This window comes from Lampris incognitus, chromosome 10, assembly GCF_029633865.1.
Source record: "Lampris incognitus isolate fLamInc1 chromosome 10, fLamInc1.hap2, whole genome shotgun sequence".
Taxonomy (NCBI): Eukaryota; Metazoa; Chordata; class Actinopteri; order Lampriformes; family Lampridae; genus Lampris; species Lampris incognitus.
The window spans coordinates 23,313,162-23,338,312 of NC_079220.1; the positions used below are offsets into that span (position 1 = coordinate 23,313,162).

The following is a 25,151-nucleotide window of genomic DNA, read 5'->3' on the forward strand; positions in this document are numbered from 1 at the left end:
ACAAAAAAAACGAATCGAACGAAATAATAGCAAAGACCGCGGAGGGAGGGGAGGTTTGTTTGTTTTGGTTTGGTGTGAGATGCTGGCGCCCAAAATATAGTTTATAGCGCCTTTAATGTAGGTTGTCCTCACACGCGCGCATGCGCACACACGCACTCGCACCTGTTGCTGTCTCTTTCCTCCCGGCTGACTGTCTCTGCTGTTCTCTGCTCTTCAGGGGCTCTCTCTTGTCTTGTCTGCGACGATCTCCTCCTCCCCACTTCTCTCTCCAGTTGTCATTAGAACACCTCCCTCTCCTCTTTTTCTCATTTCTCCTTTGTTTGCTGCACCCACTTCTTCATCCATTCATTTTCGAGTCTGTAGCCTGGCTACCTAGCTTCTTTATCCACTTAGTTTAGGTTGTTTTTCCTCTCCTGGTTTACTCTGTTACTGTTTCCCCTCTGAATCAAGTTTAACCGTCGCGTTGCGTCCATATGTCTGTAGCCTCACTGTTCTGACAGTCGGTTAGGCGGTGCAGGGGAGAGGGGGCGGGGACCGGGGTCAAATGTAATGTAACACGGATTATTGACTAATCACATCATTCTGTTTAGGTAACAAAAATATGAGCGTGTTTTTGATTGGTTATATATGGTGTCATGACCTGGGGAATTGTTTTGTTTTGGGTTTTTTTGTGCTGCTTGGGCCCCCAAGTGCGCGTGGACCCCTGGGTCCGTGCCCAGGATGCCCACTGGTTAATCCGGCCCTGGCCTACATTACAATATTTCACAATAATTTGACTGTAGCGATGGCTCATTTAAAGACTTCAAACAAAATGACAGCCCTGCCAAAACAATTAAGTTTAAATGCCAGCGACCTATCACGTGCTGTTATAACAGTGTAGCGAACTCAGGGGGCAGCCGGGACGCGAACTCGGGCCTCCCGCACCACGGGCGACTACGTTAACCAGTCGACTAAAGGGTCCAACCCATTACTGAAGTTCATTAGTGAGTATGCTCATTACCCGCCTCCCTTCTTCTTCTGGAAGCGCGTCCCCTTGCTTCAACTTATCAGCTCCCTCACGCCTCTGGGCGCACGCGCTTCCGATGGCCTCACGATCCCACTTCTGACAGACACCAATATAGTAGGTTCGGGGGGGCGGGGGCAGCCGGGAACCGCCGCAGCCGGGACGCGAACCCGAGTCTCCCGCACCACGGGCGACGACGTTAACCAGTCGACTAAAGGGTCCGACCCATTAGCCAAGGGCTAGCGAGTCTACTCATTCATAGTCGTTACAATAGGGTTTACTGCGACTTTGTGGAGGAAAGAAATGACCTGTCCCAGGGCATACCGATTTAAAGCTTAACTGTCTGACAAAGTAAAGAGATTTCTATAATGGCTCTTTCCACGCTGACATAAGAGTCCCTCATCAGTTAACAGGAAAACTTGACATTAAGCCTGAAGTCTAACTACTGTCTGTTTCATTTGTCTGTAGTCATTTATATCTCCAGCTAAACATTACACACCAAAATGCACGCAGACACACACGCATTTGTTTTCTACTTGTGAGGACCCTTCCCTATAGCCCTTAACCTTAATCATGCCTAACCTTAACCCCAAACAAAAGTCCCAACCCTAAAATATACCCTTAAAGATGCGAGGACCGGCCAACATGTCTTCACTTTGCAAAAACATCTTCACTCTGATGGTTAAAATATAGCTCAACAACACACACACACACACACACACACACACACACACACACACACACACACACACACACACACACACACACACACACACACACACACACACACCTTCTGTCATCCTTTAGCACTCCCTCATTGGTTCTCCCCCCTCCTCTCCCCCGGCCCCCGGCCCCCTTTCTCTCCTCTCTTTCCATCATTCTTTCCTTGTGAGCAGCTCTGAAACGTTCCTGCTGCCTGGAGTGAAGCAGGTGTCCTCCAGCCCGCAGCGCTGCTCTCCTCAGTGTTTCAGACAACTGCTGGACTGCTCTTGGCTTGACAGGTGAATTGCTGTTTTACAATAAAAGAACACAGACAGAAGATGCGCTCAACCTGCGCAGAGTCCGCGGCAAGTTGCGGCAACTAATATTGTCAACACGGCAGTGTGGGCGTGTGCGTGTGCGTCGTCTCTTTGAGAGATGGCTTCGAGTTTGTGAGACGGACTGACAGGTGTCCACGATGAGGGGAACGGAACTGCTGCTCGCCTCCTTCTTGGTGAAAGTTGTCGTATGCGATGCGGAAGGCGAGCGGACGGAGGCTGCGGACGACTTCTTGATAATGTCTGGATTCAACGAGTCCAGGGAGGACGGCGGCACCACCGACGCCCCGCACACGGAGGACAAGTGCCGCGGCTATTACGACGTGATGGGCCAGTGGGACCCGCCGTTCGTCTGCAGGACGGGCAGCTACCTGTACTGCTGCGGCACCTGCGGCTTCCGCTTCTGCTGCGCGTTTAAAAGTTCGCGGCTGGACCAGACAACATGCAAGAACTACGACACCCCGCCGTGGATGATGACGGGCTCCAGACCCCCGCAAAAGAAAGTCGACGCCGGACTCGAAACCGCCAAGGACAAAACGAACCTTATTGTGTACGTAATATGTGGGGTTGTGGCCATAATGGCGCTAATCGGGATTTTCACTAAACTTGGTTTAGAAAAATCACACCGTCCACCAAGAGACATGTCAAGGTATGTATTCATAATTATCTTACGGTCGTGAGGCACACTGCCAGAGGGAGTGCAACAATACAATGTCAGAGTTTCAGTACAGGTGAAAGCCAAAACATAAAAACATAATAATTATAGTCTAAATATAAAACAATGCAAAAAAGAGAAAATAAAAGGAATAAAATAAACTAAATAAGTAAACAAGGAAAGGTTAACACAAAATAAACTTATGAAGTCGATGATCAGATGATGATAATAAGCGCCGCTATGTTAGGAGTCTTTCAGGAAAAAAAAAGTAAAACCAATCAGTTCATTTATCTAATGTGTTTCTTTTTTTTCCCCGAGATGAGAAATGTTTTCGTTGCCTTTTTGTTATGTTATTTTGCTAAGGGACTTGAAAAACAACATCAGGTCAATGTAAAATAAGCAAATATTGGGCTGGGATCCCATCACCTTGGATTTGTGAATGTGAAATTTACCAAACAAACACAGAATTTTGAGAGCATTATCTACAGGAGATGAGCCAGTATTGCAATCAAGGAACAAGACCATACCTTTTTTTATACTAAGTAGTTTGTTAAAAGTATCAAAAATTAGTAATGCAATATCTGTCCATAGCTTAGAGGAATAATGACAATTAAAGAATAAATGTAAAATAGTTTCTTCTTCTGTGTTACAGAATGAATATTTCGCCGAGGTTTCTGCTTTAAATTTGCATAAAATGTGTTACATGGGTAATATTTATGTAGTATCTTGAAGTGAATTTCTTCGACTTTATTGGATATGAAAAACTTGTCAGACTCAGAACATATACTTTCATTGACAGACATTGGGAAAGATAGCTTCCAAATATAGAATGCTTTAGGAACACAGCTTTCGTCTGATGTAAGTGTTTTTCTGCTATTAGACTTGCGATCAAGCAGGTTTATGCCCCCTATTTTAATTTTGGGGACTTCTCCAGAAAAAGGGCCATAAAGTGAAGGAGCCTTTACAGGATGAATCAGTCCTGTACATATACTCTTGACAGTTTTTTTCATATTCCTTCTTAGAAAGGTCTGCACCAGTTTTTTTGGATAACGTCCTCATAACTGTAAAATCCACCCTGGGTGTTTATCAAGTCCAATACAAATATACCATTATTGTCCATCCAGTTCTTAAAGAAATATAGTCTTGTTTCTAAATAGCACAAACTGGTTGTTCCAAATAGTACAGGTATGGGGGGGAAAATATGTTTGAATGCTAATTTCCAGGTTTCAAGAGCTTGTTTGTGGAAGTTTGCTACTTTAAGGGGCAATTTACTACATTTATGATCACAGGAAAGCAAAAAATTCTAATCCACCACATTTCTCAAAAATCGGGTTGGGGATATAATACCATGGAGAATTATTATCAGCAAGGCAGTGCTTTATCCAGTTGATTTTAAATATATTATTAATAGTATTGAAGTTCAAAGCATTAAAGCCACCTTCAGAGTATCTTCTAATGATTGTTTTCCTTTTTACATATGCAGTTTTGTTTTTCCAAATAAATGTAAATAAGAGTGAATTAATGCCTGCACATGTTTTGTTGTCAACATAGAGAGACAAAGCAGGGTACACAAGCCTGGAAATGCCTTCCGCTTTAGATAGTAACACTTGAATAGTAAGATCTCTCTGTAAACAGCAACTAAAGATATTTTTGCTTTTATCAGAGGACACTTTGTCTATCTTAATACCAAGGTATTGAACTGAATGTTGTACTTGTGACCGACATATAGATGTTTTGTCAGTGTCATGTACATACATTACTTCACTCTTGTTTTGATTGACAATTAGACCAGAAGCATTTGAAAAATCCTTTAAAGACTCTAGGATGATTGGAACCCGATTTTCATTTTTTAGAGAGAGACATGTATCATCAGCCAGTTGGCTTATCTTTAGACAATTATCCCCGATTTGTATACCCTCGATATCTGAACAGTGAACAACATATAAATTAAGAAGTTCTGCAACTATCAAAAATAAATAAGCGGATATTGGGCGTCCTTATCTCATTCCTCTTTGAACTTCAAAACGTGGAGAGGTGTTTAGGTTTAAGCAGTGAGACACATTGATGTTTTTATACAGAGTTTGTATTTCTAAAATTTTTACCAAACCAAAATGAACCAAAGCTTCAAAAATAAAGGGGTGCTCAACAGTATCAAAGGCCTTGTAAAAATCTAGGAATAGTATAATTGCGTCATCATGGATTAGATCTGAATAGTCGATAACATCCAGAACCTGGCTGCTATCGTTTGAGATGTGTCTACCTTTCGGAGTATGCAAACACTTTATACGCTGGCGTGAATATCCCACAATGCATCGCAATACTTCACGACAACCACTAACTGCGGCGAAGGGCGATACAAAAACAAGAACAGCGGAACAGTTTAAGTATTGCTTTTCACCGTGCTAAGCAGAATTTTTTTTAAATTGATAAAAAGCGGTGTGTCACCTACTTCACTAGGAGAAATTTGTGCACAGCGCGTCATCATTAACCCAGAGAGCTGGAAGAAAGTGGCATGGTTCTCTCATTGAGTAGTATGTCCGTCTTACTTTTTGCTTACCATACTAATAGTAAACTGGAAGAGATGGTACACATTTCAGACTCAGTCGGAGATTTCAGACTTGGAACAACAGGTGAATGTGATTAAAGAATAAATCCGGAGGTTTTTTTTTCAAATCTGGGTCCTGTTTTCGTAGTTTTTGCCTTTGTGCATGTTGGTTATGATATTATTTTAATCACCAGCTTCATTTTGGAGATTTTGCATGGACACAGTGTTACAATAGCATCTTAAGAGGCAGCTGAATGTGAGTCTTAAACCTGTTCTAGTGACAACGACAAAAAACACAAAAAACAAAACAAAAGAACGTAGTGCCTCAGATTGCGTACATTATTTCCAGTCATCTATGACTTCTCAATTGTGTTGGTCAGGCAGTAAATAGACAGGTGATACCTTCCTCAGGTGGAAGATCTGATTCATTGAAACATTGCCACAGAATAAATTACTTTTGGGAGCATTTCAGTGTGCAGACCTTAATCCTATGGCAGATAAAAAGTGATAAAATGCCCTCTAGGGTGGCCCAATGTGCAAGAAAACGTGATAAAGTGCCCCGACTAAGCTGCTCAATATACAGCTCATTGTCAGTGACGTCATCACGTGTGTGTCTTTGTGAAATAAATGGTTAAAGATACAATAGTTCCCCGTGTGTTTTATTACAAAGGTGCAGTAGATGTGCTCACATAATAAAACAATTTTAATCTTAACCAAGATTTGCAACTGTTTCGCCATAAATGCATCACGACTCTCTGTGCCTGGTGCCCTTCTTATTTTTTTCACCCTTGCACCTCAAACAGCTTGAGTCTGCCACTGCGATGTGCCAAATGGCCGCAGGCCGTAAGACGCAGGTTGTAAAAAAAAAAAAAAACCAAAACAAAACAAAACTGGAACTACCTTTTAGCTACTGGGCAGACTAGGAAACCAGCTGTACTGGTGGTACCTGAGAACCAGATTGAGAACGACTGCCATAGACGACTGTCTCAAACACCGCTGTCATTTTGGGCTGATTTAATATCTTGAACTGTGTGATACAATATATCTATGCATGTGGAGTGGACCCCCAGCTGTGTTCTGAATGTGCTCCTGTGTTTCATTATAAGTGTAGTGAACGGCATAATGCTGTTTGCATTTCTCTCTCTCTCTCTCTCTCTCTCTCTCTCTCTCTCTCTCTCTCTCTCTCTCTCTCTCTCTCTCTCTCTCTCTCTCTCTCTTCCTTTCTTTCTTTCTCCCTGTCTTTAATGAGCATAAGATGCAGTATCTATGAATTTGAAGAGAAAAAACAATGTCGACGATAGCATGTGTAAACCCCGGACTTGATTCCTTAATAGCTCCTGTACATTCAGTCTAATCAAGGTGATGACAAACATTAACTGCAGGACAGCGATAAAATCCGTATGGTTGTCATATTATCAGAAAAGCAAACAGAAAGTAAAAATGCCTCATTTTCAAAATGTCTGGGACATTTTGGGATAATCCAATAGGAATAGGTTCTAGGAACGATGGCCGTATTAACCCACCAGGGGGCCCCAGGGCAAGCACATCCTTTGCCCCCCCCCCCGCCCCATCAGATAGGCTACGCAAACATTACTAAACATAGTTAAATGTAAAACTAATGCAAATACCCAACATGGTAGTCGACGCTATGCCAAGCTGCATGGGATTCGGATGGCGACTACAAAGTACAACACAATTTTGAATCACAAAACAAACAGATGAGAATAGCAGCTCACAGCATCGCAAACATATTGTGAAGCCTTCTTCCCACTTACAACGGCTTACCAACAGGAATTTCAGAGCAAATAATTTAGTGAAATATGGGCATATTTTAGTAAAACGATCTGTTTAATTATTTTTCAGTATGGCCATTCTAGCTAGCACATTTGTTTAACTATACCCAATGAAACAATGCAGCTTGGGGCCCTGCATCAGTAGAGACTGTAGCTTGGGGCCCTGCATCAATAGAGACTTTGCAGCTTGGGGCCCTGCATCAGTAGAGACTAGCTTGGGGCCCCACATCAATAGAGACTTTGTATCTTGGGGCCCTGCATCAGTATAGACTGTAGCTTGGGGCCCCACATCAATAGAGACTGTAGCTTTGGGCCCCACATCAATAGAGACTTTGTAGCTTGGGGCCCTGCATCAGTAAAGACTATAGCTTGGGGCCCCCGCATCAATAGAGACTAGCTTGGGCCCTGCATCACAATGCAGGGTTGGAACAAACGTCCCTTGTAGAGTATGGATGGGGATCCCTACTATATGCGAACACAATACCCCTGACCTTTTGGGGTTCCCTAGTGGTCTGGGGCCCTGGGGCACTTGCCCGGCATGCCTGGTCCGTAATCCAGCCTTGCTAGGAAAAATAAGTCGTTGGCTGTGGTTATACAGTCAAACACTGTTTTTGAGGCAGAATTGGCTATGACACAGGATTTTGACGAGATCACCTCTTGTGGATGGAGAAACACTGTACTTACCATAAAAATGTTGCTATTTGCCTTCATTTGAGAAAAAACATTTGATAGTAGCGGCACAAGATATTGAATGATTGTCCACAAGGATACCAAAGAGGGAGAACAATGGCACACTTTGGCTCAGACACACGCTATAGCTGTACATAAAATATTAAGAAAGTTATCTATATTCATGTAATCTCAAAAAGTTGCCACACAGGTGTTTAGAGCTCCTGATCAAGAATTGTAGGACCTGGCATCTGGGTAGTGTAGCAGTCTATTCTGTTGCCTACCAACATGATAGGCAAAACACCAGTTCAAATCCTCGTGTTACCTCCGGCTTGGTTGGGCGTCCATACAGACACAATTGGCCGTGTCTGCGGATGGGAAGCCGGATGTGGGTATGTGTTCTGGTTGCTGTTGCTGCACTAGCGCCTCCTCTGGTTGGTTGGGACGCCTGTTTGGGGGGGGGGGGCTGAGGGGAATAGTGTGATCCTCCCACGCGCTACGTCCCCCTGGCAAAACTCCTCATTTTCAGGTGAAAAGAAGCGGCTGGCCACTCCACATATATCAGAGGAGGCATGTGGTAGTCTGCAGCCCTCCTCGGATCGGCAGAGGGGGTGGAGCAGCGAACAGGACGGCTCGGGAGAGTGGGGGGAAAAGAAAAAAAAGAGAAAAAAAAGAACTGTAGGACCTTGTGGATATAGTGTTTGACAGTATTTGCAGTTGCTGCAGTCCGCTATTTAAGGAATACAGTAAGAAACTGACATGCTCCGTACACTTTGCAGTGTTTCATGTCATCTTCACCATTATCAGGTTTTGTTAAATTTAAACTAGGAAGAGAGTCTTCTAAGACACCATACCAGCTAAGTGTTTTAGAGAAAAGTCATGAGCCATTCATTTTAGCTACTGAAAGAGAAAGTCCCTATAATGACTGGCACGAAACACTATTGGGTCTATATTATTTTTACAAACTTCATGCAGTTTTGCGCAAAGCTTTTTTTGCATCTTGCAAACATGAAGAAAGTTGATCAACAGTTGATCCATTTGAATATTGTAGCCCATTCACTGCTTACGCTAGATGAAAGGATGTAGCAGGAGACATAAGCCTCATGAGCCAGACCAATTTAGTGGGTCTATCACACTGAACATAGCGGAAGATTACATCCACAGTCCCTTTAATTAAGAGTGATTTCTAAAAGACCGCTCCGTTCAAAAAATTGGACAGTCCACTACAAATTTTTGGAAAATGATCCAAGGGCCTATGTTGAGATGCAATGCAGCAGAATTGTTAACAACAGTGGCAACAGAGTAAAAGTGATAAATTTTACAACTTTGAGTGATTTTAGAACAAAACCTGACACAGGCTGACATGCTGTGTGCCTACAGCATGTGACTTGTTTTATAATATCTTGTCAACACACAAATCATTATGTCTTTATGCGTGCTCTGTACAAGTCACTGCAATCCTCCTGGCACTTAACAGCGTACCCTATATTGCTCTGTTTGTGCCGGGGGACCCAATCCTTGGGTGGACCAATTTCTGGTGCAGCGTGTTATGGGGTTTGAAAGCAACTGAGATGCGGTGTTGGGAAAATATGCATCTGAACTGTTCTGACACTCCCACCACATATGGAATCACCACTGGTTTATGCTTAGGCAGCTGTTGTCCTTCTCCTCTCTTCAGTCAGCTGGTGCACTGTTTGGGCATCATCCTGGCTTTGGCAAACGCCCAGTTAGGATAACCACACTTAACCAGGGCCTGTTTAATATGGGATTTCTCCCCTTCCCCGGGTGCTGTCTTGGTGTGGACGCTGTCAGCTTGGTGGTACAGCATGCAGATGACTCCTAGTTTCTGCTCCAGTGGCTGTTTCACAGTCTAAGAAGGCTAACCTGTTATTTTTCACATCCTCCCTGTTGAACTTGATGTGGTTGTCCACAGAGGTAATCAGAATCAGAATACTTTATTCATCCCCGAGGGGAAATTGGGTTCTATTACAGACACTCGTGCTCTAATAACTAAAAACTAACAAGATACAAGATAGGAAAATAGAAACAGAAAAAAATAGAAATAAAGATAAAATCGTGTCTGCGGGAGGGAAGCCAGATGTGGATATGTGTCTTGGTCACTGCACTAGTGCCTCCTCTGGTTGGTCGGGGCGCCTGTTCAGGGCGGAGAGGGAACTGGGGGGAATAGCGTGACCCTCCCACGTGCTACCCCCCCCCCCCTGGTGAAACTCCTCGCTGTCAGATGAAAAGAAGCGGCTGGCGACTTCACATGTATTGGAGGAGACATGCGGTAGTCTGCAGCCCTCCCTGGATTGGCAGAGCGGGTGGAGCAGTGACCGCAATGGCTCGAAAGAGTGGAGTAATTGGCCAGGTACAATTGGGGAGAAGAAATAAGAACAAAATATATCAACAAGTATGGTGCACATAACACCCTATATATACTGCACTAATGCAGTGCACAACAAGCAGCACAAACAAAACTTGACAAGGCCAGTCCAATGACCATTAACTCAGAGTGTCTGACAGTCTGAGTCTGAGGGAGGAGTTGTAAAGTTTGATGGCCACAGGCAGGAATGACCTCCAGTGGTGCTTTTTGGCAGAATGAGTCTATTACTAAAAGTACTCCTGTGCTCATCCAGCATGTCATGGAGTGGATGGGAGACATTGTCCATGATGGCACGTAATTTCAACAGCGTCCTCCTCTCAGAAACCACCGCCAGAGAATCCAGTTCCACCCCCACAATGTCACCAGCCTTACGGATCAGTTTATTGAGGCTGTTTGCATCTGCTACCCTTAACCTGCTGCCCCAACACACAACAGCAAACAGGAGAGCACTGGCCACCACAGACGCATACCACATCCTGAGCATTGTCTGGCAGACGTTGAAAGATCTAAGCCTCCTCAAAAAGTAGAGACGACTCTGTCCCTTCTTGTAGAGGGCATAAGTGTTCTGAGCCCAGTCCAGTTTATTGTCTATATACACCCCCAGGTACTTGTAGTACACCACAGTGTCCACAATGACCCCCTGGATAGAAACAGGGGTCATTGGTGTCATGTCCCTCCTCAGGTCAACAACCAGCTCCTTTGTCTTAGTCACGTTAAGCTGCAGATTGTTCTGCTCACACAGTGTGACAAAGTTTCCCACCACAGCCCTGTACTCAGCCTTCTCACACTTACTGATGCATCAGACTATAGCAGAGTCATCAGAGAACTTCTGAAGATGGCAGGACTCTGTGTGGTAGTTGAATTCTGTGGTGTAGTGGGTGAAAAGGAAGGGAGACAGAACTGTCCCCTGTGGAGCCCCAGTGTTGCTGAGGCAACATTTCACTGACCACCATAATGTGATCGGTGAAATGTGGTACGTCCTGAGATTTAATTTTAACTCAGGTGTCATCCACAAATATGAACCAATGGCTAGGTGGTGCCCCTGGATAGGACATCAGAGCCCTCTTTTCCACTTCCTCCATATAAAAATTGGCCACTATAGGTAAAACCGGGGAACCCATCCAAAGACAAATCCAAATCAAATCCAAAGACATGCAGGTGAATCAGCCACACTAAACTGTCTCTAGATGTGTGTGTGTGTGTGTGTGTGTGTGTGTGTGTGTGTGTGTGTGTGTGGGCCATGTGATGGCCTGGCGGCCTGTCCAGGGTGTCTCCTCGCTTGCTGCCCAATGACTGCTGGGGTAGGCTACAGCATCCCCACGACCCTGAGAGCAGCATAAGCAGTTTGGATAATGGATAGATGGATGAATGGGGAACCCATAGCTCACCTATGCCTCTGCCTATAGTACTGCCCCCTGTATGTGAAGTATGTGGACTGAAGACAATCGGGATTTCACTCCCACCTAAAACGACCATGGGCCGTCAAAATGACAGCTGATTTTTAAACTCTATATTCTGTCAAGATAAATACCCAATTAGATATCAATGTATTGCATATGTTAGCATGTCTGTTAGGAAACGACTGACACCAAAATTAAAATTTAACAACTATAATACTATTTTTAAACGATTTAAACTTCAGAGAGACATGGTCGAACTTGGATAGCAAAATCGAAAAAGTTAAACTATTACCTGAAAAACAAAATGGAAAACACACATTGCTAATCTAACCAACATAACAAGGCCTGTAAAACCTGAAATGTTGGCTGCCCAACAAGTCCATTACCGTTTGCAATATTTATTGAAACGTTAAACCAGGGGACATTCAGGACAAAATATTTAAGGTATAAAAATGCGTTATCAAGAACATAAAATTCTCTATTTGCAGACAGCGTTTTAATTTACTTGTCAAACCCAATTTTGAAATTATTGTCACTCTTAAATAACTTTGGTTCTGTCTCAGGTTATAAATTGAATATTCCAAAGACTCAAATATTACGTTTTTATTACAGGCCTCACCAGATCATAAGCTCTAAAATCCACTAAATTAGGACTTGGATCACATTAGATATCTAGGAGTAAATATCCCAAAATAATTAACAAAGTTGTATGCCTTAAACTTCAATTCGTTAAGTCGTAAAATAAAGGAGGACATAACATGATAGAATTTAATTCCAATATTAAGTTTGAATCATGAATAGAGTCAGTAAAATGAATATCTTGCCTAGGGTATTATATTTGTTTCAAACTCTTCCAACTGAAATAACTGACAAACAATTCAATGAATGGGATGAATTAATATCACGGTACATTTGGCAAGGGAAAAACCCAAGGATAAGATATAAAACTCTTCAGCTGGTGAGAAAAAAGGGAGGACTTGCACTTCCCTGCCCAAAGCACTTTATATATTGACCCAACTGAGGATTTTTTATTGATGGTGCACTTCTGATTACCAAGTGACATGGAAAGAAATTGAAGAAAATATGTCTGGGGCAGTTCCAATTCAGGCACGGATAGGGGATAAAAGACCAATTAAAACTTAATGGAAATAGGTAATAAGTGGATTAACTTATCTCTGAAAACATGGCTAAATAGTATCACTAAGAATGGTTGGCTTGAAGAGATAAGAATTCTGAGATGGTGCTCTCACGACCTTGACTTCACTCCAAACAAATTAGATGTGAGTTATAAAGGATAGGCTAATCAGGGCCTCTCCTCATACTGTACCTTTTTTAATCACGGGATACTCAGCAACTTTGAGACGTTGAAAAGACTACACAGGTTAAATAATAGCGACTTTTATAGATTTCTTCAGGTATGCCATCACATTAACGGTTTTATTTTAGAGAGTCAAAAGGCATTTGAAAATAATTTATTGAAAGTTTTTGTTAGTGCTTATAGGATGGAGTCAAGGTTTAAAATAATCTCTAGGCTACACAGGGGACTTCAGGAGATTTAAGATAGCAAGTCCCACCTACATAAAACAAAAATGGGGAAGGGAAACTAACAGTTCCATACCAGAGGAAGCTTGGCCAAAATATTGCGAATCTCAGTGGAGGATCAGCAGCTCAACCTCATGGAGAGTGTTTGGCTGGAAGAGTCTTACTAGATATTTTATTACACCTGTTCAGATAGCGTACCACTCAGGCTCTTCCAGCTGCTGGAGAAATTGTAGCCAATCACTACCACATGTTTTGGGCTTGCCCAAAAGTAAATACCTTCTGGCATAAGATTTATATAGAATTAGTGACTATATTTGAGACAAAAATTACTTTTAATTGGGATGAACTCCTCTTTGGTCTATTATATGCAACACCCACAAACATTAATGCAAGTTACTTATTTAGAATATTGAGTGTAGCTGCCAGAAAAGCAATTACAAAGAAATGGCTTAAGCCAGAGCTGCCAGACACCCCGTCTATAAAGACTGGTATGGTATAATTTATGACATTTTTGTGATGGAAATAATCACCTTCTCCATGAGGCTTGAGGAAACTAAATTTGAGGAAATTTGGGGAGAAGTGTAGAATTGTATATTTCCCCAAGGCGTCCTTCTTTTGTTTAAATTAGTTTAGGCAAGTATGGTTTTGTACTTCTATTTGTGTGTTCTATAATTACTCTATAAAATGCAGAAAAGATGGATCACTTTGTTAACGTATCTAACCAAAGATGATAATGTAAAAATGCTGCTAATATGTGATTCCAAACTAAAAAAACAAAAACAAAAACAAAAAAACAAACAAGTAAGTATTTATGTTGCTAAGTAATGTCATAATTTTTTCATGATTATCTGTCCGGTTTAATAAACTGGTTTCTGTCTGTTTGTCTGTCTGTCTGTCTGTCACTTAGATGAGTGATGAAACATTTCTCCCACTAAATGGTGTGTCCAGATGAACTGATTCACCTTTCTGTGACTTAACTCATTAATTCTAAATCATTCATCATTGCCACCAGTTGTGCTTACAATTATGCTGCATGGGCTCTCAATATTGTAACCTCTAAAGCTTTGATTGGACCACCCATTTTGTGGATGTGCCCACTTTTTAAAATCCACTCCGTATGAGCAGGAGGCCAAATCAAATCTCCAGAGGAAGATCAGTGTGATTGACTTGCAAAACTGGTTTGGTTAGCTAGGCTAGAATCTTCTGTGTCAATTTAAGTTTTAAGACAAAATAATAGCAATTAAAAGCCCCCCTCACTGTAGTATACAATTTCTTCCCAGGGCCCTTGCCCATGTGATCCGCCATCCTGCTCCAGGAGAGCACACTGACGATATTGGAATGCATAGGCAGCACTACGAGAACACACAAGCCAGGGCAGTGGTTAACAGTCAACGTAAGTATGTTTTCACAAATTCTACAATAAAGTCAGAGAACTGTGCCATGTCTGATATTGTGGATGTGGTAGAAGAATGGAAAGATTAATTCCTCGCACTTGAAAATCCTTTTATATTATGTTATTTCCCAAATGGAGGAAATCCAATTTTAGCTTACAAAAGTCTTACATAGAAACAACAGCTGCAAACAAGAAACAATGGTGCAGATATCAGAGTGAAAAATTGGCATGGAGTCTGTTTTTCCCTCATGGGAATCATATTGGGTTAACATTTACACCGTGGTAGTGGAGTTTTCACCTAATGTTTTTTTTTTTCCAATCCAAAATTTCATGTTGTGCCTGTTTGAATTGTATTGTCACTATGATGAAACATCTTTTGCAATACCTCATTTAAGGCCATTTTACTTATTACAGTTGCTTAATTTGATTATAAGGTTTAATTTTTCCATGCTGCACCATAAAGGTAAAGGAACTGTGAGCCCCCTAAAGCAAATTTGTATGTCAGATTTACTATTATCAGCGCTGTTCCCATTCAGCTTTTCAGTTGTCTAAACTGTAATATCTCTAAACTATTTCACTGAGTTGGAATATATTTTTTTTTAAAAAGAAGACCCAGGATGGAACCATGAGGAACCTCTTCGCCTGTTGTTTCTGAAGAGAACTCAGGCCAATGGTGACAGAAAACATCTTATCTGAAGTAAACCAGCAAAGAGCCACATCAATCCTACAAAATCTCTAAAATAATTGATGAAGATGGTGTGATCAAAATACAGTCAAAGCATAATCACCATAGAATGATCATTGGCAAAGTTCTGCTGTTAAAGTATAATCCATGTGGGATGATAAAACATTTATTCATGTTGTAAGGTTCACAGTGTGGTAATTATCAGAAACAGAATAGGTAGTACTTAAAGGGTAACAAAACAGTTTCAGGCCTGACTGAGAGAAGGTGAGAGGGAGCGAGAGGCAGGAGGGTTTCTGCGATAGAGTACCTTAACGATGATATGCTCTGTAATTCGCTAGCCTGTTCACTGTCTGCTAAGGAGATACACATGGCTTCTCACAACATTTCCACCATTTAGACATTATTTGAGGTAGAGAACTCCTCAATCTTCTCTACCTGACACTACTTAAGGACTGTATAAGGACTGCATAGATCACAGCATGACTGACACTGTGTTCATCAGCTTTGATTTAAATTGTTAAAATGCATGCTCAGTCATTCAGCTGAATGGACTATTTCAAGTTTGAGAGGAGGAGGATGCATGTCTGCCCCTGAAGCATACATTTTTGTATTCAGGTTGAAATTCTTTGTACTCTATGTGATAAGCTACTCCCCCTATCCATTGTGTCATGAAATGGGGCATAGACAGAGTTCAAAGTTCAAACATTTTATTCATTGGGGTGGTGACAATGTAGGTTTTTTTTTATTTTGTAGACATTCTTTTTCAACAAATAAATGTGGAATTTATGATCAGGGCTGAAAATGATCACCATCATTTTTGCCTAAAAACAATTTTATAGCTCAATCTCACATCATCACTCTGCATGTAAACAGCTATACCAATTAAATGTCTGTTACATACACTCATGAGTAATACAATGATAACATTTATATTGTGCTTTTCTATTTCGAGGACACAAACCATTGCACATCGTACCAACTGCATTACATTACAGCATGGATGGACCTGGTGGGAGTCAATCCCTTATCTTTTGGAAGTATTAGTGCCGTGCTCTAGGCATATGCTGCCATAACACTAGCTGCTTTACCTAAGGAGCTACACAGGACCACAGACATAACCTTTGCATGCGCGCACACACACTTGCACATAGCACTCACTTACAGAGTACCGTTTCTCAGGCAGATCTGCTTGCTGTCATAAGACAAAGCAAAATGCCAGTTATTCCCCAATTCCTTGACTTACTTGCCAGGTTTGATATTCTTAACAAGGGGTATTCTCTTATGGATATTCCTTGTTTTTTCTACTTTAGAATGTTATGTTTATGTCCTTTGTGTTCCTTTTGTTGAGCATCCCACCCAGCTAAATTTTCCATGCGAACTTGTCCGGCTAATAATAAAAATCTTAAACTTGTGCTTGAATCAACATGATCACTATCATGAGTCATTAAGCTCATAGTAAAGAGGCAGGAATCACTCTTATTTTTTACACTGACTAGATTCTAAATGCTTTTAATGACAGGTCTGTATACAAGAGGGTCATTCCAACCAATCAGTAAAACCACAGGATTTCACAGACTGGCACAAATTCACCCAAAGAGGACTGACTAATCAGTGAAATCATCTGATGTAGTGACTGGCTGGAAGAAAATCTGCATAATTATAGTTCTCCACCATGACACACAGCTGTCAAAGTGTGGTTTAACAGCTGGAGAATGGTAATGCCAGCAATGGATGTGAAACAGTCACATTGAACACAAGTTGATATCAGACAGACAATCATCGTTTTAAAAACGGACATAAGAGACTATGTACAGACTTATGAGATGGACATGTGAAAGGTGTAAGGAGTCAGGTTTTGTGTGCCACATGCTTTATTAAGAAAAGAAATTGGTCTTGAAATGGAAGTTGATGGTACAAGATAATATACAACTATATTAAATTTCATGCTGCATGGATGTGTGCAAGGAATACTTCACAATAATTTGTTTGACATGAGGTTAAACAAATTATTATGGTTTCTTTATTATAATTCAGGCAAGGTAGTGTGAGGTGTGGTAACATCCTTTAGGTCAGGACTCAGTCCTGTGCATTTTCTCCTTCTCAGGGCTCAGAAGTGTCTGTAACCATGCCAGGTCTACAACACAAAGTGCAACAGCTGAGGTTCAGGTTGTGTTGTCTAGCACTGATGTGGCCCATAAGTCATGTTTAACTAAAGCTACTCAGAAAAGGTCGTTCAAATTACTTTGTAAAAAAAAAAGAGTATCCTATCTACATCAGCAATGTGATACAAAGTTTTACTGTGACAAAATATAACACACAACTGCAAACAACACAATTCAGCTGAGTTTATTATGCGTAACTTATGTTATTTTCTTTTTTTTACTGTGTATCAGTTCCCCCTAAAAACATATTTAAATCACAATGGGTGTCCTGGTTACACCGAGGATGAATAAACAACCCCTTTAAAATGTTTTTATTATATAAATATGAATATATTTACATTAGCATTAGATTTAGCATGTAGCATTCCCATGACCCTGAGAACAGGATAAATGGCTTGGATAATGGATGAATGGATGGATGTTTACTTTATTATATTTAATGTATTTATTGTATAGGTATAATACATTTTTTCATGTGTGTGTATTTGAGTGTGTTTGTATGCCACTTCAATTTGTTATGCATGTTTTATAGGTATGCCTAGACAACTATGAATGTGTGCGTGTGTGTCTCACAATTATCAGAGCAGAAGGGATACATGAAGGATTCGGTCTCACTTTCAGCCTTTCTTGGTTTTTCTTCCTGTCAATATCTACATATTCACCTGCTTTGACTGTGTCTGTTTTGTCTTTAAGTATTTTTTGCCTTTCTGTGTGTGTGTGTGTGTGTGTGTGTGTGTCTCTGAGGTACACTATATGGCCAAAAGTATGTGGACACCTCTTCTAATGACTGGCTACATCTATTTCAGCACATTGGTGGTAGATGGCTAAAATCAAGCACAAAACCACACAATCTCTACACACAAACATTGGCAGTAGAATTGGCTGTACTCCGTGACTTTCAACATGGCTCTGTCATAGGGTGCCACCTTTCCAAGTCAGTTGGTCAAATTCCTGTCCTGGTCAATTTCCAAACGTAAGTCTGTTATTGTGAAGCGGAAACATCTCAGAGCAACAACGGCTCGGCTGTGAAGGGGTAGGACACACAAGACCACAAAACGAGACCGCCGAGTAATGAAGGGCATAAAAGTCAAATCAAATCAAATCAATTTTATTTGTATAGCCCAATATCACAAATTACAAATTTGCCTCAGTGGGATAACAGCAACACAACATCCTGTCTTTAGACCCTCTCATCAGACAAGGAACTCCCTAAAAAAAAAAAACAACCCTTTAACAGGGAGAAAAAAATAGGAAGAAACCTCAGGGAGAGCAACAGAGGAGGGATCTCTCTCCCAAGACAGACAGCGTGCAATAGATGTTGTGTTTACACAATTTACATAATACAACATTGAAAGAGGATAACAGAATTATAATGGACTTATAAAATTTATGAAGAATATGATGTGCAGGATGCCAAGCAGTGTCCAGACGCCATCGGAACAGTCCAGGACCCAAGCCACGCGACCAGCATCATCATGTAAAAAAAAAAATTATGTGAGGTGAGGAATAGCAGGCAGCATCCAAGTGGCGACCACCATCACCATGGAGACCTGGGAGGAGAAGTGACTGCAAGTGCACACAAGGGAGACTCACATGACACCATTCAAACACAGGAAAAGAGAAAGGAGAAGACATCATTCAGAGAGAGAGAAAAGACATGTGAGAGAAGAGAACAGTTTGCAATAGTCATTAGTCATAATTAAGTCATCAACTAGTCATAATCTATACTCTGTAATCTCGTCGGCAGAACAGTGGTTGGTAAATTCATTGAGACAGAAAACCGACCCGCCATGCAGTACAGGTTGTGAGCACTCAACTTAAAGGCAACTACTTGTAAGCTAAGGCAAAAAGATGAGTTTTAAGTTTGGATTCAAAGGACTCAACAGACTCTGGTTGTCTGATGGCAGCAGGCAGGTTATTCCACAAGAATGGAGCCTGATAGGAAAAGGCCCTGCCACCAGCTGACTTCTTTTTAACTTTGGGTACACACAGGAGCCCTGTATTTTGAGAACGAAGAGCTCGAGATGGAATGTGCGGTTTAAGGAGATCAGACAGGTGAGATGGGGCAAGCCCATTTAGGATTTTATAAGTCATCTGTCTTCAGTTGCAATACTCACTATTGAGTTCCAAACTGCCTCTGGAAGCAACATACGCACAAGAACTGTTCATCGGGAGCTTCAAGAAATGGGTTTCCATGGCTGAGCAACCCACACAAGTCTAAGATCACCGTTCACAATATCAAGCGTCAGCCGAAGTGGTGTAAAGCACACCACTATTGGACTCCGGAGCAGGGGTGTTTGGAGGATTTGTAACCATTAGGGGCTGAAACCAAATTCTTATAGGGGGAGCTGGGGGCATCCTCCCCCGGGAGAAAAAAATGTGAAAACTTAAACCTCTTAATGGACAAGTTTCACTCATTTTTTCTTAAATGTGAGGATCTACACACAAACAAAATGTGTACAAATTCAACATACTTGACTGACAACCTCACTGTTGATTGGCAAGTATTAGTTGTAAATGTACCAAAGCGAGAAAACACTGCTAGCCCAATTGAAGATAAAAATTAGACGTCAAATAATGAAAACGAAAAACATTTGCTCATGCAATGACACAGCGACTTCAGCCATTTCAAAGGAAGGGACACAGGTTGTCTCTTGTTAATGATACAATCCCTAAATGAACTTGACAAAACTTAACATGTCTGAACTTGACTGGCTAGCTAGCCATCCAGAGGGGTGGCTATGCTAATTAGCTGTTGGTAGCTATCTTGCAAATCAAACTATGCCTATAGTATATTTCCCAAGTGTAGAGTTAATTGCATATCATTTTCACATATTTGTAAAAAGGATTGATACTCTACTAACCACTTTTGCATCACCATAACCTTCCAACTTTGCATCACCTCCTGCCACTCACAACACAACTTTCATGGAAGAAGCCAACACCGTGGGGGGAGGGGGGGCTGCCACTGCATCAGTCTCTCAGCGCCTTCCAGCAGTGCTGTTTCTGCTCAGACCCCCCCCCCCCAATGGTGTTGCTTTCTTCTGTGAGAAAGTTTGCTTTGCAAGATTGTCTATCAACAGCAACAGTTTGTTAGCTTAGCCAACCCTCCGGCTGATTAGCTAGCCAGTCAGTCATGATAGCAATAATCAGTGCAGTGGGGGGATTAAAATAAAAAATGGGCATTATAAGGTTTGGGGCTAGAAAAAAAAACAGCCCAGGGCTGTCAACGCCACTGCTCTGAAACAGTGAAAACTCATTCTCTGGAGTACTGAATCACACTTCAGATGAATCTGGGTTTGGCGGATGCCAGGAGAACGCTACCTGCCCGAACGCATAATGCTAACTGTGAAGTTTGGTGGAGGAGGAATAATGGCCTGGGGCTGTTTTTCATGGTCTGGGCTACGCCCCTTAGTTCCAGTGAAGGGAAATCTTAACTCTACAACATACAATGTCATTCTAGAGAACTGTGTGCTTCCAACCTTGCATCAACAGTTTGGGGAAGGCCCTTTCCTGTTTCAGCATGACAATGCCCCTCTGCACTAAACGAGGTCCATAAAGACATGATTTGCCGAGTCTGCTGTGGAAGAACTTGACTGGCCTGCACAGAGCCTTGACCTCAACCCCATGCAACACCTTTGGGATCAACTGGAATGTCAAATGTGAGCCAGGCCTTCTCCCCAACATCAATGCCTGACCTCACTAATGCTCTTGTGGCTGAATGTGAGCGAATCCCTGGAGTCATGTTCTAAAATCTAGTGGAAAGCCTTCCCAGAAGAGTGGAGGCTGCTATAGCAGCAAAGGGGAACCAACTCCATATTAATGCCCTTGGTTTTGGAATGAGATGTTCAACAAGCACACATGGGTGTGATGTTTGGTTGTCCACATAGTTTTGTCCATTTAGTATATGTTAGAACCTTAGGCCAAAGAGCAGAATTTAGGGTTAGGTTATAGATTAGGGTCATACTTAAAATGTAACATTGTATGAAATTGTTGGTACTTCCTGTATTTAACTGCACCTTGAAATGGCAAAAAAGGAACTATGCTACAAAATCATGCAAATTTGAATTTCGTTTAACTACCAACAAACTGCTGCAAAATGTAGTTAAACTGGTAATTTTATTACATGAAGTGAAACTACTCCCCATCACTGCTAATGTCTCTGTCCTGCTGGCCAGCTAGTGTTCACATAAAGCAACTGTGAAAGCATGGCCTTTTTTCACACAAGGTTATCAGCCAAAGAGAGCAGTCTTCCTCCATGGATAGTACACACACAAACAAGCAACATCCAAACAAGCACCCCCCCCCCAAAAAAAAACAACAACAACACACACACACACACACACACACACACACACTTTTGAAGTAAAAGTACACCCCCTGGGCATCAGATGTCTCACATGTTAAAGGAGCAGTTGTGTTTGGTTGTACTCCATAACCAGTCTGTCAAAAACACAGCAAATATGCAATTTTGGACTAAAGACAGTGCTGAATTTGTAAATCAGGAGGTTTGGGAAGACAGTGGGTGCTGTTCTGGCAGGTTAGGGTGAGAGGAAAAGTAATGGAACGCATCAACAAATCCACAGCGCCTGGAGCACTGTGGACAACGGGCTAGCTGTTAACACTAAACAAAACTGTCATCACAACAAAGCATTATTTATTTACATTTATTAATCAGTGCATTCACAGTAATCACTCAAAATTAATGGGGGTGAGGGGGTGTAGAAACAACTGTTTACAGTTTGTATCTCTCTCTCTCTCACTCAGTCTCTCTCTCGTTGACTGTCCCTTTACTTCCCTGTCATTTCCCGGCTGTCTGTGGCTCACTACAATGGGGGGGGGGGGGAATGGAATTAGGGCCAAAAGTTCTATTACAACCATGAAAAGCAAGAAGGCTAAGAAACCCAACTAAGTGACGTGCTCTGTCTGTCTGTCTTTTCTGTCTGTGTCTGTCGGCCTGGCTGTGTCTGTCTGTCTGACTGTGTCTGTGCATCTGTCTAACTGTGTCTGTCTGTTTGACTCCCTGTCTGTCTTATTGTGCCTGTCTGTCTGTCAGTCTGTGTCTGTATCTGACTGTCTGTCTATCTGTCTATCTGACTGTCTGTCTGTCTTGGTGTCTGACTGTCTTTCTGTCTGACTGTGTCTCTCCGTCTGTCTGACTGTGTCTGTCTCTCTCCTCCTCTCTGTTTCAGTACTATCGACAGTGCCATTATCGTCATCCTGTTGAACTGCCTTAGGGTCTGACTTGTCTACAGGTTTAAAAAAATTCAACAAATTCGATTGTCTTTTTGACATTTTTCCAGTTTCCTCTTCGTTGCTGTGGGCATCCTAATTCATATCTCAGTAACAGCAGCTCAAGTGATGTGCACAAAACCCACACACTTCAGGCGTCCCTGAAAGACATGATGTTGATTTTTTTAAAAATCAAATTTAAAATGCATCCAAAATAGGCAAACAAGCAATTTACAAGTAACTTCACTGGGAAATAAAAGAATGACAGAACAGACAACATTGAATATTACACAACATTTATTTGCAGATTTTGATAGTGACAAAGGAGGTGCTGGATACAATCAAGGAGGACCCAGATCCTGTTCCGGCACAAATTAAGCTCTGATTAAAACCATCACATAAGGAAAAAACACATGTTTTATTGTATTGGAGTACTATGACAAGCTATTGAAAAATTAGAGTTAGAAAAATTAGATCAAGACAAATGCCGAAGCAAACTGCATGCCCGCAAATGCTGAACCACAATGGCAGTAATAAGCATGATGTTGATACTAATAGGTAATTAATCTAACCACCAGATCAGAGGTCACAGCATTTAGGAGGAGGACTGAACAGGGCCCTTATCATTTACTGGTGCTTAGCAGTCAGATGAGCCTGGTGTGGTGAGAGCGTTTAATATCAACACAATTGACTCCTGATGCAATTCAGACCCATTTTGTACCAGAAAATGTCAAAACATTTATTTTGATTTATTTAGATATAAATACGTAATTTTTTTTTAAGAATGGCTAGTGTAGTCAACCTGTATTGGTATATTGGTTTACTGAGATCGTAGGTCATTGAGTATGGAAGACATAGGAATGAACATTCTGGCAGGATTTGGTCTGTGGGCTAAATGGTAAATGGACTGCATTTATATAGTGCTTTTCTAGTCTACCGACCACCATACACTGATGGTGGAGGCTGCCATGCAAGGTGCCAACCTGCTCATCAGGAGCACTTAAGGGTCCAGTGTCTTGCTCAAGGACACTTTGACATGCTCTCCACAGGAGCCAAGGATCGAACCAGCGATCTTCCAATTACTAGATGACCCGATCCACCTCCTGAGCCATGCCGCCCCCTAAAGAAGGGGGCCGCATGGCTCAGGAGAACCTGACAGGTTCTTAACTTTTTTGAGATTTCCTATAAAAAAAAAAAAACCCTTAAAGAACCAATGAAACGAAACGAAAAATTTGTTTTTTATCGTGTTATACCTTTTTTTGGCACCTGATATGCATCTTTACATGAAATCATGCCAAATATTTGACAACAAAATAATCGGCCTGAAATTCTATCAAGAAAAATCCATTCTTTCTTGTCCTTGAAAACGCTTGCTTGCCTGTGAGACTCAATCTGCACTTGGGGGCGTACCCCAAAAAAGCTTGTCCAATAAAATATGACAATGGTCATTTAGATGCCCCCCCCCCACACACACCACTTTGTAAAAACTGTAACGTAAATGCGCGGTCACGGCTTTCACTCTCACCGATCGCCATGGGATGCCGGTTATTATCCTCGTTGTCCTCCTCTTCTTCAAAAATTGCCTCCATCTTTCGGAGTGTGTGTGTGTGTGTGTGTGGGGGGGGGGTTGAGTGGTCCTCTACCACTGAGTTGAAGCTAGCCTCGATATCTAGGACGTCCATTTTTTAGATTTTCAAAAAGCGCGCACGCTCACTTTCGGGTGTCAATCAAATCGGGCGCCTCCCCTAGTAAAGTACCAGCCTAACGGTCTGCTTTCATCCGGAAACACGTCACATTAAGGAAACTCGCGATGCCATTTCCATGGGCCATCACAGGGCGCACACACACACACACACACCTAGGGACAACTCACAGGACCTTCTTGCCGTGAAGCGGTTAGTGTGGTTGCCTTACAGCAAGAAGGTCCTGGGTTCGAGGCCTGGGGTAGTCCAACCTTGGGGGTCGTCCTCTGTGTGGAGTTTGCATGTTCTCCCCGTGTCTGTGTGGATTTCCTCTCACAGTCCAAAGACAAGTAGGTCAGGTGAATCGGGTTTCTCCATGCTTCTGCAAAATGCCTGATGGGATAGACTCCAACTCCACATGAGCCTGAGCCCTTTAAACAGATATAGAGAGGGGATGAAACGGTGAATTAATACAACCAAGCAGAATTTTCTTAACAAACTCACTCCCTCGGTTGACTTGTATATATATGCTTGAGGTATGAAAATGCCCAATCAATTTCTGTTCACGTCATCTCGTTGATCATGTAAACGGCTTTGAGGAGTGTGACAGAGAGAGGCAGAGAGACAGAACAGGAAAAGAAAAAAAGATCACTTGCTAACTTGAAAGTAGGCTGCCTGTAATAAAAGCACCCTTCTCCTTGTACCTTTAATTTCAGGGCGGGCTGCTCCCAAAATACTCTTTTAAATGTTTTATGAGTTCCAGGGAGATATCTGTGTCTGGAGTGTTAACTCATTTATTTCCCGCCACAGTGACAAAGTCTGTTTAACCTTGCAAGTTTCCAAAAAAACCCCTACTTTCTTTTACTAGCAGACACACAAAAGCTGGGCCTTTGTCAAGAGTGCGGCAGGAACGTCGTTCCGTGATGCACCGTGACATAAACAGGGTAATAACTCATACCATTCGTTA

At 41.9% G+C, this 25,151-nt stretch overlaps 1 protein-coding gene across 1 annotated transcript in view; it reads left to right on the forward strand.

The window, feature by feature from the left end:
- Positions 1-2,097: 2,097 nt before the first annotated feature.
- The window catches only part of shisa9b (shisa family member 9b), a 55,350-nt gene continuing 32,296 nt past the window's right edge, over positions 2,098-25,151 (forward strand). Inside the window, exons 1-2 of the mRNA XM_056288660.1 lie at positions 2,098-2,689; positions 14,311-14,423. Of these exons, the coding sequence (XP_056144635.1) occupies positions 2,181-2,689; positions 14,311-14,423 (622 nt within the window). The 5' untranslated portion in view covers positions 2,098-2,180. The remainder of the gene's footprint in view (positions 2,690-14,310; positions 14,424-25,151) is intronic.